Source organism: Myripristis murdjan, chromosome 7, assembly GCF_902150065.1.
Source record: "Myripristis murdjan chromosome 7, fMyrMur1.1, whole genome shotgun sequence".
In the NCBI taxonomy this organism is placed as follows: Eukaryota; Metazoa; Chordata; class Actinopteri; order Holocentriformes; family Holocentridae; genus Myripristis; species Myripristis murdjan.
Genome location: NC_043986.1, coordinates 30,824,179 through 30,838,594, shown reverse-complemented (window position 1 = coordinate 30,838,594; position 14,416 = coordinate 30,824,179). Strand labels below are relative to the sequence as shown.

Sequence of the window (14,416 nt, the reverse complement as noted above, 5' to 3'; positions counted from 1 at the left end):
ACTGGACAGTAGCAGCTTTATTCTAACAACGTGACTGAAGATGACTATATTTGAGTGACGTGCACTGTCTGCTGCTGCATGTCATTTCTGAAGGGGACTTTAGAAACTGATATCTGTCACATAGCTGAGGGCGCTTGGGTTTTTTGTTATGAGCATGTTAGTTTGTCTTATGACAGTCTCATGTATGGCCGTCTTTCCATGTGACAGTCATCCTGGGTGAATGTCACAAATGCCCTTGATTGTTTTTGGCCAAGGGAAAAATTTCATAAAATCCAAAAATACATAATACACTAAAGGTCTAATCAACCATGAGAGATTTGGCATTAACAAGTGAAAATAAAGCACAGCTCTAATCAACATGTAATAAAACAAAACCTCTCCAACCTGGAGAAAAAGAAAGAGAAATTCAATTCATGTTTGTCAGTATAGTGGATATGTATCATGTAAACAGGGCATGAAAAACCTGGCATAAGTTAGATAGATAGATAGATAGATAGATATACTTTATTGATCCCAACCAGGGAATGTCTGGTGTTCCAGCAGCAACAGTAGAAACATATAATAAAGTTAAATAAAACAGAATAAAGGCTAAATATTTACAATTAAGACCATAAGACTAAAAACTAAAAATATTCAATAAGGGCTAAACCTAAGAAAAAGAGATATGGGATGTGAAATATACAGATGGTAATGAATATGAAATGAAATATACAGATGGAATTGAAGTATATACATGATTGTATAGATAAGGAGAGTTAGCATGAAACCTCGAAACCAAGAACCAAGTGGCAGAACCTGACGCCCGGTACTGGGATTCAGGAACTAACCGACTTGATTCAGCCTCTTAAGGAATCACCATTTCCCCTCCAGTCTGAAAAACAGTGTGAATGTATTAACCTAGGATGTAATATATAGATAATAAATAATAAATAAACAGTTAAGGTGCTGAGTAGTGGAGTGTTAAAAAAGAACTATACAGCAGACAGTTGCAAGTCTCTGTCTGACAGATGTTATTTGTTGTATAGTGTGATGGCTTGTGGCAGGAATGATTTCAGGAATGAGGCTCCTACCTATAAAAAAAAACTGTTTTTTAGTTTTTTTTAATCTAACATGATAGTATTTCTCCTCATTTGAAACAATGAACTTGGGTTTTACTGGCAAACTCAGAGCTTCTGAGAAGTTGAGTAGCTTTTTCAGTTTATCAAGGTAATGGTAACAAATGTTCCTGCAGAAAACTGTATCTTTATTGTCCTGGAGGCATACCGCACAGATAAACAGTCTGTGAAAACACCAGATAATGATAATGGCAGATTTTAAGCAAGCCACTTAGAGGGGTCATAGATGAAAATTCCAACTCACATTACCTACAGTATTTCAGTGAAGACAGAGCTAGTCTGGTAACACGAGTCCCATTCAAAACGAATGATCAGGAAGTGACGAACTGTAAAATGTTATATGTTGTATCTGGGGCACCAGTGATGGCAGAGAATTCATTAGCCCATGTGAAAGCATTCCACAAAACGGAGAGGTTGGCGGATATTAAATTAATTACATGAGGCTCCATGCAAACAGGGTTTTCGAGAGAGCTAAAACAAGCTGCAACCTGAAAATAACCCCACCATGTGCTATCTATGTGCCCGTGCAGATGGCTGGGCTGCAGGTGGGCAGGAAGATCTACACCATCAACGAAGACCTGCTGTTCCTCAGGCCGTTCTCCGAGGTGGAAACCATGGTCAGCCAGGCTTTCTGCATACGGCGCTCGCTACGCCTGCTGGTCGCCACCAAGGCTAAGGAGTGAGGGACACACACACGCACATGCAGGCACACACATAGGCACACATGCATCGCTGTGGGTGGCTAACACACGTTGGTTTGGCTGGTCTTTTCTGAACCAGGATTGTGAAGATCCCTGACAACCCAGACAGGCTGTCCTTCAGACTCTGTGGCTCCGCCCCTCCTCATGTGCACGCCGTCAGGAAAGGTGAGTGACAGTGGAATTACTTGGTTCTTACAACCAGTTTGGTCATCACAGTACTGGATGTTGATCAGATAGAGTGATCAGCTGCTACAATTCAACATTGACCATGACGTCCTCCAGGCATCGGCATTAGTCACCCTGTGAGAATTTACTTATTTATTTTTGCACCTGTGATGTGTGAAGCTTATTGTCCCATTGGCCTGTTGGTGGCGCTGTGGAGTGCCAATCAGTTTCATTTTGTGGATACATATATAAAAACACATCATTACCCAATGTTCATCACATGTCCCAGCAGTGTCTGAGGTACTGATGCTGTTTGATTCCCTCATTATTCTTATAAGAGGAAACTGACTTATTCTCAAGTGTGAGGGCAAAAAAACGGTGCAGTCACCAATTTTGTGGGTGTAATTGAAAAATAATGTGACATGTAGTGCAACAAATCAATAATGTTATTTCAAAGTAATGAGTAATATTTTACTTTTGGGATAACAAACCCAACACTGGACATCCCCGAGGGGATTTGAAAGAATGCTAATGAAATTTTGGAAAGGCACTTTGAAAGTGAGAGTTAAGCAATTTTGAAAAATCTGATATTATTTCACTTCCCCCCTGCATTAAGTAACATTAAGTATAAAGAGTCTGGGCAGCAAACTGTAAACATTAATTAGGAGTGAGTGTTAAGCAATGACTTCAAAGGCACAGGCAGAAGAATAATGCAGATATATACCTGTCCTACATTCTTATCAATTTAAACTGCTTTCCAGAAAAAAAAAAAAAAAAAAAAAAGAGTTGGAGCAGTAGCCCCAACAGAGACTTGAGTTTGCTATTGTTGGCGTTCTTAATTTAAGAAGCTTTGTCAGGCATCATGAAACTCAAATGTTGTTTTATTTAACAATTTGAGTGGATGAAGGCAGTTATTTTTCAGAATGTTAGCTGGGGGGAAGTCCAGCTCAATGGCAGGAGGCTAACAGTTAGCATTTGGAGCATCCAGCCAGTATCCAGCACTCAGTAACAATGAGAGGAAGACAGCACCACCACTGTCCTACATAATAAGAGGGAAGTGAAATAATAGACGTTTTTCAAAATGGGTGGACTATCCCTTTAAATGCTGTAGGCAAGAGAAAAATAACTAATTGCGGGTGAATTCAAGGGTGAAGATGAAGTAACATTAGCTTCTAAACACCTGTTACATTGTGTTCAGCTTTAATTGAGCCTCTATTAGGTTTTTTATGGCCACCTGTCAACCAGGCAGCCTGAGGTCAGAGTTCAAAGCCTTAATAGCTCGAGCGCCCCTTTTAACACATACACACACAAAGGTAATGCGATCAGAGCACAAACTGTAATAGGTAACTAAACTGCCACACACACACATTGTGACTACCACCTGGCCCTCCCTCTTCTCTTTCTGCTCGCGAGCCCCTCAGCCAGATGTTTATATTGAATAGAAAGACTCAAAAAAACATCAAGATGAGCGATTTACGACTAGGCCAGTTAGGGATGAATCCAAATGTGTACACCAGCCAGGGGAAGGAGAAGACACACACACACACACACACACACACACACACACATACACACATTTCCACCAGTGTGGAGAGGAGCCACCGCTCAGTGCTTCTGGGGAATGTGATCCCTCGGTTTTACTTTTCTTTATTATGGCTCAGGGACCGCTTATGTTCCACAACCTCTCTGCCTTTCACTTTTGTCTGTTTACCTCCTTTCCCCTCTTTGTCCCTTTTCTCTTTTCTCTCTCCGTCTCCATTTCCCACTCGTCTCCTCTCCCGCTCCCTCCTCCTCTTGTGTTTTCGGGCTGAATTCAGTCTCCAGTTGTTTGCTCTGCTCTTAAATTGGTCCCTCAGCGTGATCTCCATGCAAGTGCGGGGCAGTCCTGGAGATGTAGTTCGATAATTGCTGGGATCCTGTGAGGAAGTGATGCCAGTACATGTATTTTTAGACAAGAGAGGGAAACGATGAAGGTGTTGATTGGACTTCCAGGCTGTTAAGTTGACTGGGACGGCGTCTCACGGCACTGAACCGAGTCATTTTCATTTGTCTTGGAGACACTTGATGGGCGGGGTTATGTGCAGATGTGGTAGTTGGACCCAAGAGTAGGCTATTTAAATTCAGCTAGCAAACAAAGGAAACCCTTTTGGGACTCATGAAAGGTCTTTAACAAAAATGGAATTATTGAGGAATTTTTACTAGACGAGTTGTGATCTTGACAGTAAGAGTTATGCTTCCTTCTACAGGTCAATGCAGCTTTCTTGTTTTGTTTTGTTTCGTGGTTTGACTGTTGAAGCCAGTACATGTTGATTTTAAACATAATTGTTTTTTGTACAACAGGATAAATGCATTTTTTTCCTTCACTTTGATTTGCTATAACAGACTTTTTATTTTTTTCTCCCTGAAATGGAAAATGCATGACACAGCCATATATAAAAAATTTTTCATTATGCATCCTTCTTTTCCAAGACTCAAGTTAAAAGTTTTCATTTATAAACCCATGTCGAAATATTCTCTTTTGAATGTGGAGTAGCGTTCATACAGTATATTAAGTATTTACCAACATGTTGCATGTATAGTTTAACTCCATTTCTACCATTGTGCACCTTATAACCTCTGACCCTGAGCCTGCACTGCCTCACTTGCAGGCTGGGAGGCAGCGGCAGCGGGTCTCCAGCCCGGCCAGGTCATCCTGAAGGTCAATGGCAACAACGTCAACCGCAGTCAGTACCAAGAGGTCCTGGAGCACTTTACAGCACAGCACACGCAGCAGGAGCCTTCCCATACGGTGAGCGACACATGGCAACACGTCTTTCACCTTCACCTCTGTCACTCAACACCCGCTCACTTCCTGGCTCTTTTAGTCCCTTAATTCAACCACAAACGTTGCTTTTTCAATGTTACTGCAATGCTGACTGTGACTGTTGAACCCTAGTCTGTGTCCTCGCAGTGTCAGTGGGTGTACCGTGCGTTTGAGGACGTGGAGGAGCAGCAGCAAGAAGAAGGAGGTACGGGCGAGAAGGAGGAGAGCCCTTTCAGGCCTTATCCGGTAGAGAACGGCTCTGACCGTGAGGAGGGGAATGGCACGAATGGAACAGGTGAAATTCAATGTAACATCCTCTAAAATTGTACTGCTGTTATATAATAATGTCATTTTGTAAGTGGAATTGTATACAAGACTGTGTTAAAAAGATAATTAAAGCTTGAAATGAAATCCCACAAAAGTCAATAACCCTTTTCCTTTCGCATACTAGTACAGGTTTTTTCTGACCATTTTAAAATGAAAATGGAAAAGCTGTTTGACATCTCATTTTGAAATGGAATAATTGAAATGTGATATAAATATTGCAGCCTAATTTCATTTATACATACACTATTTAAATTAAAATAAAGATTTTGATTGAATGATTCATTTTCATTTTTGCCAATTTCCTACAAAAAATTTGAAAATGAAAATGGCATTTAACTTCTTACTCTTCTGTGCAGTGGACAGTGTTCAAATGATAATTCAAACATAAAGAGGCAATCACACTTTTTTGCAAATACATATCAACACTCTCCATATATTTGCACATAAGCATGTAGTGTGTATTTTCAAATGATACATATAAAGTAGAATCGAACTTTTTCTGCACTCCTTGTTTTTTTTTTGTTTTTTTTTTAAAGAATTTGAAAATGTAGACACCACAGAGTGTGTACTTACAAGTGAGCATTGTCCCGTGCAGACCACAGGCTGGCCAGGCTCTCTCTCTCTGCTGACCTGCCGCTGGTCAGCCTGACGGTGGACAACGTGCACCTGGAGCACGGCGTGGTCTATGAATACGTCAGCACTGCCGGCATCAAGAGCCACGTCCTGGAGAAGATGGTGGAGCCCAAAGGCTGCTTCAGCCTCACCGCCAAGGTACTGAGCTGAGACAGCTGAATTTATCCAGGATCTGATAAGCGGGATATCATGTGTTTGGCTGTTTAGGAGTAGGATGAAATTCTGATGCTGCCCTCAAGTGCTCCTGACAGCACAATGAAGAATCGAAAATGCACATTAAATGTGTAATTGATGTTTAAGCAGTTTGTTAAGTAAATGCATAATACATAACTTTTACAGTTAGTGGTTGACACTGATTTCATGATCTACGGTACAGCTGCCTGCACTGTACGTCACATTTCTGTCACTTGGCTATAATGGAAAATCCAAACTTGCCCAGTAGTATTTACCACTTAACTGGGTCACTCATAGGTACTTAATGTGTTGTTACAAATTTTATGACAGCACTTTAAGGCAACTAAACATAACATAACATAAGGGAATTGTAATTTCAGTTGTTAAAACCGGTTACTGCTGCTAAAAACATAAATTTGAGGGTCTGATGGGAAAAGGTGCTCCCCAGTGATGCAATTTTCAAAACTCTCTGAGAACAAGTTTGTCTCATAAAGTGATGTATGATTAGTCCACCAATCACAATGAGTCTCACATGTGCAGCAGGTTAATAAGAGGCTTGGAAAGATCGTCTGAAATTAGCTTTATACTCCAATTTCACCAGGTAAACCAATGATATGAGTGTTTGAAATCACTGCAGGGGGTGTGGTTATACCTGTTGCACAGGTGACACTCATTTTAGTCATTGGTGTCTGGAAGAGTTTCGAAAATGACTCAAGTCAACTGGAAATCACAGGAGGGGGTTCTTTACTCAAGGGTTTCGACTGTGAACCTCCACTTGAGAAAGATTTTAACTCTCATGTGATGAAGTTGTTGTCTGTCCTGAAACTGTGTGATAGTAGTACAGAGTGTAAAACCTCTGATCATAATAGGTTTTGACTGGACTGAAAAACACTGCACTGATTAAGGCTAATTACTGTGGTTGACTCTAATCCCCTCCTCTCAGTGAAGATGTCATTTCATTCTTGGAGTGATCCATCCTCTCTGTCCGTGGCTTTTGTCTCTGCAGATACTGGAAGCATTTGCTGGTGATGACAACCACTTTGTGCGTAATTGTAGCCAGCTCATCTCCCGGAGCGACCGAGTGGTTTCCATGCCTCAGTTCGAGTTCAGACAAATCTGTGACACCAAGCTGGAGAGCATCCGACGGCGTATCAGCAGCTACCAGCAGGTACCACATGAGGAACAATCCTGCTATCCCTGCAACACATGTTCTGGTATTTTCTCTCTAAAGCTGACCAGGCAGCTTCGGTTAGTGCTAGCTCCAGATGGGAATATCCAACACCAGAATTTCATCTGGGTAAATCCGGCACATCTCAGTAAAAATGGGATGTGCGCCTCTGTTGCACCCCTACTTTGCAATTTAGTGCAGCTTTAATGTTGTTTTGAAAACTGACAGTTCTAAACAGCTGAGTCATGTTTAAAGCCTTTCTAAAATACCCAATAAGTTAATACCTTTGACCACAGACCTGCTTATTTAACTATTAATCAAACAATGTTATAATATATTAACTGTCACTACACAATAGTTTAAATAAATACTAACTGATGATCATCACTAGTACCAGTGTTATTATTGGTCAGAAGACTGTTAATATAATTTTTGATTTAAAATAAAAGATTTAGGGTGTCCTGGTGGGTTTTGGGGCATCCCAGTCAAGGCAAAAAGCCAGAAAACATAATCTTACAAAGATGTAATATAAGATAATAAAAGATTTATTACCTATTCTTAAACCTGATCCCTATTTGTCAAATCATGAAATTTATTGTGGCTGTGGTGGTTCAGAGGAATTTAAGCTGTGAAACAGACAAAAACACACTGCCTTCTCTGTGTTATTGATTCGCAAGTCACAGAGTAAATAGCTTCTCCAGAACCGGATTATGTTTTCCTTTTGAGTCATATGTCACTCTCTATTAAACACACTGGCACACACATTAAAGCATTCTCATATATTCCTTCAAGGAAATGTGGTAGAGATGACTGGATGCACTGTAATGCATGGATGGCCATATCAGTTCACCATAAATTTTGTAAATCTGTGAACTGCCAGCATCTGTAAATATGTCATTAGTCAGTTCAGCAAAATCTGCAGTATCTCGAGCCAGTAGGAACTGCAGGGTGAAGACATATTTCTAATTTTATGTATTGTATTTTTATCTGTATCCAATGCTTTGCTGCTACAATGGCAGAGCTGTGTGTCAGGCGGCTTGTCCTTTCCATGAGGCGCCTCTATGTCCTGTTTGGCATCATTTCTCCTTCTTTCCACTCAGTTTGCTCTGGAGCTGAGGAACAAGGCATGGCCCACCTTCAAGCAGGCAGGTGTTCGCCCTCACCTGCTGGGCTGCATGGACTTTGTGCCCACCAACTGCCACGTCAACCTGATGCAGGTCTCCTACCCCAAGAGTACGACCTCCGCCGGCAGGACTTTCAGCATCCGCTTCGGACGCAAGAACTCGCTCTTCGGCCTGGACCCTGACCAAGGTAGAGCACAACCGGAAGAGACTCCGACCTGGAGGATTTCGACATTAGCACACTCTTTCTCCTGTGTGCCTACCTTAAACTCAGCTTTGTTGACACTAAGAGCCATTCACTTTATGATAATACAGCTTAACCCGCTTAACATCAGCACAGTGATCGTTGCGGCTAATTACCCTCTATGACCAATTAAATCCCACAGCTGAGTAGGAAACGTTAACCCCGCCCCTCCCACATTAGCCACAACCAGGATTCCCATTGTAAATTATATTGGTGGTTTGCCATTAAGACTCCATTAGACTCCCAGACAATTCCCATGTTACTGTCATGAGAAGCGAATGAGTGATGTCATTAGAAATGGCGCTTCAGGGCTTTGAGTGGAAGAGATAGCGAGAGCATTCTTACCTTGGACTTATTTCAAGAGAGGCGCACATCGTGGAGGATTAGATTTATTTGTTAATACACAAACAGCGTCATCACCAACATGGCGGCCCCACTTTGCGAGATCAAGTTTGAGACACCAGAGTGTTTTTGGGCCTGTTTGCTGGCTGATGATCTCGCTCCACTCTCAGGAAAGAAAAAAGATGCAGTCCAGCTGTAGACAGCAGACAGCTAGCATTGTTCCGGGCTGCTTCGTCCTCATCTTTCCTTTCAGCGCTGTCTGTCATTCAGACATCTGCTCGGCAGTTGCACCACAGAAACGTTCAGCACTGATGCTCCTCAGTGTACACTCGGCTTGCTCAACCAGCCACCAGCCAAGGAAGTGACGTGCTCTCGGGGTGTAAATGCTTCAAGTTTTACAACTCCCATATTGAAAGCTTCATTGCGTCGGTGGTCAGAAAGTGTTGAATTACGAGGGGTATTTTCTTAGGTGATGCAAAATTGCCTGTTCCAGCAAACACACCATACCATAGCTTTGTCAATGCTGAGGGATGTGTGGAATGCACATAAAATATATAAGAGCTCCTATACTTAATGTTAGTGTGCTAATGTTACACCCACCGGGCTCGTCTAAGAGCTTAATCCGTCTGCAATATTTGAATGTCTGAGAGCTATAGAGGATTAGTCTGGCATTTTACCCTAGTAAACAGTTATACATTTTACTCTCACATAGCATATACAGTCGTGTAGGTGTCTTTAAGGAGTTTTTTATCATCAAGTCAAAATTGAAAGCAGACTAGAGTGTTACTTGACAGTGGTTGAACATCTGGTGTAGGTATGGATGTCTGAGAGAGAGAGAAGTCTTGCATTCAGCTCCCTCCTTTCGTTTATACTGCCTCCCTCCACTCTGTACTCACCATCTATTAGCTTCAAATGGCCTGTCTTTGTTTACTCGCTTCCTTTCTTAACAGCTGATGTTGTTGCCCTTGAGCAAAGTACTTAACCTCAACTGCTCAGGAGAAGCTTCTCGGTGACAACGGTAACAGATTGGGATTGCGCTTTGCAGATCTCAGGTGTGTGTGTGGCTAAATAGCAGGGTGTTTCTAAAAATGAGTGTATGTGCACATATTCACTGATCCAGCCCTAAGTAAACAAAGGTTGGGCCCTTTCCTCTAGGACGGTGATACAGTACTTACTTTTATAACTCATTTAAAAAGATATTACTTCTCCCTCTCGGCTGATACAGCTCAGTACATTTACTTTCCAGAGTTTTTCCAGTGATCCAGCATGAACAATAGCAGGGCCATAGACCTAAACGGAACAGAAGCCGCTATGGAAATGTCTGTTAGTGACTGCATCCTTAGCAGTTTAACTCCCTTCCCTGCTTTCATATTATACTTGTCATATTATTTCATGTTTCAGATACACTGCAAAAACGCAAAATCTTACCAAGATTATTTGTCTTATTTCAAGTCAAAAATGTCTTATTTCTAGTCAAAATATCTCATTACACTTAAAATAAGACATGATCACCTCAGAAGTAACTTGTTTTTAGACAACTGTCTCTTGTTTCAAGTGAAAATCTGCTTGTTTCATTGGCAAAATCTGTTTCTTGTTTCTAGCTAATTTTCACTTATTTCAAGTGAATTTTCACTTTTTCCACTGGCAAATTTTGCCAATGAAACAAGCAAATTTTCACTTGTTTCAAGTGAATTTTCACTTTAAACAAGTGAAAATTGTCTAAAAACAATTCACTTCTGAGGTGATCATGTCTTATTTTAAGTGTAATGAGATATTTTGACTAGAAATAAGACATTTTGACTTGAAATAAGACAAATAATCTTGGTAAGATTTTGAGTTTTTGCAGTGTATAGCATTGATGTCCAGTGTTCTTGTTGCTTTTGAATAAAGAAATCAAAGTAATGCAAATCTGTCCACCCACTAAAGGTTCCTGCCATTTCTCATCCAAGCCAATATAATATGAGAATGTGACTTGTTGTGTTTAAACTAGTTGTGATTAAAATGAATAAGAATATCCTCTCTTCTCCTCTCCAGCCAATCTGAACCCCATGTCCCACACCCAGCACTGTGTGACCAGTATGGGAGCTCCCTCCTGGAACTGCACCGGCCTGGAAGGGGAGGAGCTGGATGGCGAGGGCGATGTGAGCATGGATGGGAGCGAGGGGTTGACGGACAGCAGACGGGGTCCCCACGGGGAGGGCGGGCTCAGCTATCTGCTCAAACAGGAAGACATGGAGACCCAGGACGCCTACATTCGCCTGTACAACCGCCTGGACGTCGCCGTGAGGGAGATGAGGCAGTACGTCGCCCAGATTGATGTGTAAGTGTCACAGTCCATAAAAGCCGAAGGAAGCCTCATTCTCGCATAATATACTGCATGCGCATATTAATGTGCAAACTGTGAAGCCAAATTTGACGTGCCTATAATGCATCTTTCTTTATATTTCTGTCCCCATGCCCTCAGAAAAAACATGGTATTTCAGTACTTACTTATATTCATTCAGAAAATATTCTGAACTATAACAGCTGGTGCAGAGATCAAATATTGACGTTCCAGCGGCGTGTAGTATATCTGAATAGACTATTTTCGTAGCCTTCGCATTGACATTTAAAGATCTCTGCATAAAAAGCCAAGAACTGTTATCCCCAGACGAGCCTCCTGAGGCTATTCGTCAGGCCTCTCTTTGTCTGTCTGCCCTTTTCCTTGTTTAAAGCTGAGGATTTACAAAAGGAACATTCTTCTGGCCCAAAATATTTATGGGCCAGGCCCAGTACTGGAACAGGGAGTGAAGCCAGAATACCATTGAGAGAAAGAGACACGTAGTGTGTGTGTGTGTGTGTGTGTGTGTTTGTGTGTGCAGAGGAAGGGGAGCGAATAGTTGTATGTGATTATGCAAGCAGGTATGCACACCATGAAGAGTGAAATCCGTGGCATTATTCATGCAAATGAGCTCTGAACTAACTTGAGTCTTTTGATGACATGTCTATTTTCTCCCATAGCCTCTTATCGTCCATCACTGAGCCCACAGAGCTCCAAGGGGAAGGGGGGGAGCCTCCAGTGTATGAGCCCAGCCAGCCGCCCTCTCTGGCCCCCTGTGAGGAGGGCTGCGACCAGGACAAAGCTGAGCACGGAGGCATTAAGAGAGTGTGCTTCAAGGTGAACGAGGAGGACCAGGAGGACTCTGGCCATGATACCATGAGCTACAGGGACTCGTACAGGTGATTGCTCAATGCCACCACTAAATCATTTGGTTATTTTTTTTAAGTTTATTCTATCAGGAACCATGTTCAAAATTCATTAAACTCAAAGAGAGAAGATGCCAGATTACCAGATGTACCAGATTTAGCTGAAGAGCTCATATCCATCTGCAGTCGCAGGGCAAGTCCATGTTAAAAACACAATAAAATCACCAAGCACAAGCGTACAACACAGAAAGACAAGCACAAATGTACAAAAGGACTGAATCAGTTTACAAAGAGAGCAGTCTTGGGTTCTCGAGCTCAAAATGCTGGAGAACGATCTCTCAGTGCAGACCTCGGTAGCTTAAAAAAATAGAAAAATGTTATGTCTGAATGTTTGATTCCATGCAATCTCTGTTTCCAACTTGTACTATTTTCGTGGAAACCTCTGACTTTAACTCATAATTATGTCAAGGACTAACGTCACTCCTCTTTTTTTCAGCAAGCTGCCTCGCATAAAGCACGATGACTTGTCAGCTTGAAGAGAGAAAAAAAACAAAAAACTTTATTTACCTGGCAAAGCAACAGTCCATTAAAAACAACAGCGGCGTCATGGGATACCTCTGTCTCACACCTGGGGTTGTTTTAAGTCGGCGGGCTCTATAAAACAGGAACAACAACATCCAGCTCCCTCTTTGCTTTACACAACCATAACGCTGCTCATTTCCCCCCCTTCGGAGACTGGAATTTATTCCAGATGTGCATTGCAACCGGGATGGAGGGCTAAAAATGTCTTCAAAATGTTTTGGTCAAACTTGGTTATGTCATTTGCTCGTTGCTTGCCAGCGAGTTCATTCAGATGTTTTTCTGCCTGTGTGTGTGTGTGTGTGTGTGTGTGTGTGTGTGTGTGTGCACACCCGCAGTCCCCTGGGTTGTGCTCCACAGAGCCCCACCCTCCACCACCCACTAAGATGTAGTTATTGGTTGTTGGTGTGGTGGGCTGGTGTATAATAGAGCCAAATGATCAGGGCGCGGCCTCCTTGCCCACTCTGTCATTAAGGCCCGGCCACGCTGCGCGAAACACAACTACCTCACTGGAATGTAATGCAAATATAGGTTGTTTTGTGTATATTGCACACATGCACACACACATATACACACTCTCACCGTCTGTTGAGCTCGCCGGGCTTTGAAAGCGAGTGCATAAAGTACCGTAGCCGTATAAAGCCGCACACAATAGGCACGGATGAATCATCCCACGTGTGGCATTCAAAGGCTCTGGGGCGCTAAAGGAAAGTGCTACTGTGTTTCAGGGGGCAAATCTCTCTTTTGTACCGCTGCAGAGAGAGACGCAGACATGAAAGCCCGAGGTGGCACAGCAGAGATCAGCGGTCAGAGGTCAGCGGCTGTGTACAGCCTGTGAGGAACACTGTGTGAAAACAAGGACAGGACACAGTGGGCTCGCACACAAACACAAGCGGGAAGAGGCAGGGAGAGGGGCGTGCGGAGAAAGCACTGTCCCCAACTTCTGGTACATTGTGTCTGTCGCTGAGCTCTGACGTTCAAGAGCTTGTGTGTGTGTGCGTGTGTGTGTGTGTGTGTGTGCGGGGGGGGAGGGAGGAGCGGGTGCTTAGGCCAGATCCGTTACCAGAAGCAGGATAATCGTCACGGTGGCGCTCACACTTTTGGCAAGAGGTGTGTGAGGCTAAATTTGGAAACCACCTCTTCAGAGGCATGTGTCTGAGAGAGACAGAGAAAAGCAAAGGGGGGGGGGGGGGGGGTGATGAAATAGAAAAACAGAAAAACAGAACAGAGGGATTGCAAAGACAGAAACTAGGGCTGAGTGATGCTTTTAAAAAAAAAAAAAAAAGAAAAACACTGCAATTGATTTTACAGACATTGCGATATGGTTCACGGTTTTAGCTGCTAAAGTAATGATGGTTTGACTTTTGCTGATGTTTTCCCTACATCTGGAAAATACCATTTGTAGGCTATGGCACCGTGATGCTGGATTTACAATGAAATATCACACATTTCACCTTTACCTTGAAAAATCGCAGCTCGTGTGATTTAGATATTGCACTTGGCCATATTGTCATTGCGCTCATTTTTCGATGAAGCGTTCGGCCCTCACAGAAAGCTGTTCACTGCAAAAACGCAAAATCTTACCAAGATTATTTGTCTTATTTCAAGTCAAAAATGTCTTATTTCAAGTCAAAATGTCTCATTACACTTAAAATAAGACATGATCACCTCAGAAGTAAATTGTTTTTAGACAATTTTCACTTGTTTCAAGTGAAAATTTGCTTGTTTCATTGGCAAAATTTGCCAGTGGAAAAAGTGAAAATTCACTTGAAATAAGTGAAAATGAGCTAGAAACAAGAAACACATTTTGCCAATGAAACAAGCAAATTTTCACTTGTTTCAAGCAAATTTTCACTTG

At 42.3% G+C, this 14,416-nt stretch overlaps 1 protein-coding gene across 2 annotated transcripts in view; it reads left to right on the top strand.

Annotated features, from left to right (window-relative positions):
- Nucleotides 1-14,416, top strand: part of prex1 (phosphatidylinositol-3,4,5-trisphosphate-dependent Rac exchange factor 1) — a 107,362-nt gene that overhangs the window by 75,888 nt on the left and 17,058 nt on the right. Inside the window, exons 18-26 of one of the 2 annotated variants that reach the window (XM_030055520.1) lie at nt 1,646-1,794; nt 1,896-1,981; nt 4,630-4,769; nt 4,932-5,079; nt 5,707-5,882; nt 6,925-7,086; nt 8,187-8,397; nt 10,828-11,113; nt 11,794-12,012. In XM_030055520.1, the coding sequence (XP_029911380.1) occupies nt 1,646-1,794; nt 1,896-1,981; nt 4,630-4,769; nt 4,932-5,079; nt 5,707-5,882; nt 6,925-7,086; nt 8,187-8,397; nt 10,828-11,113; nt 11,794-12,012 (1,577 nt within the window). Of the gene's footprint in view, nt 1-1,645; nt 1,795-1,895; nt 1,982-4,629; nt 4,770-4,916; nt 5,080-5,706; nt 5,883-6,924; nt 7,087-8,186; nt 8,398-10,827; nt 11,114-11,793; nt 12,013-14,416 lie in introns of both variants that reach the window. The other variant, XM_030055519.1, reaches the window with a different exon arrangement.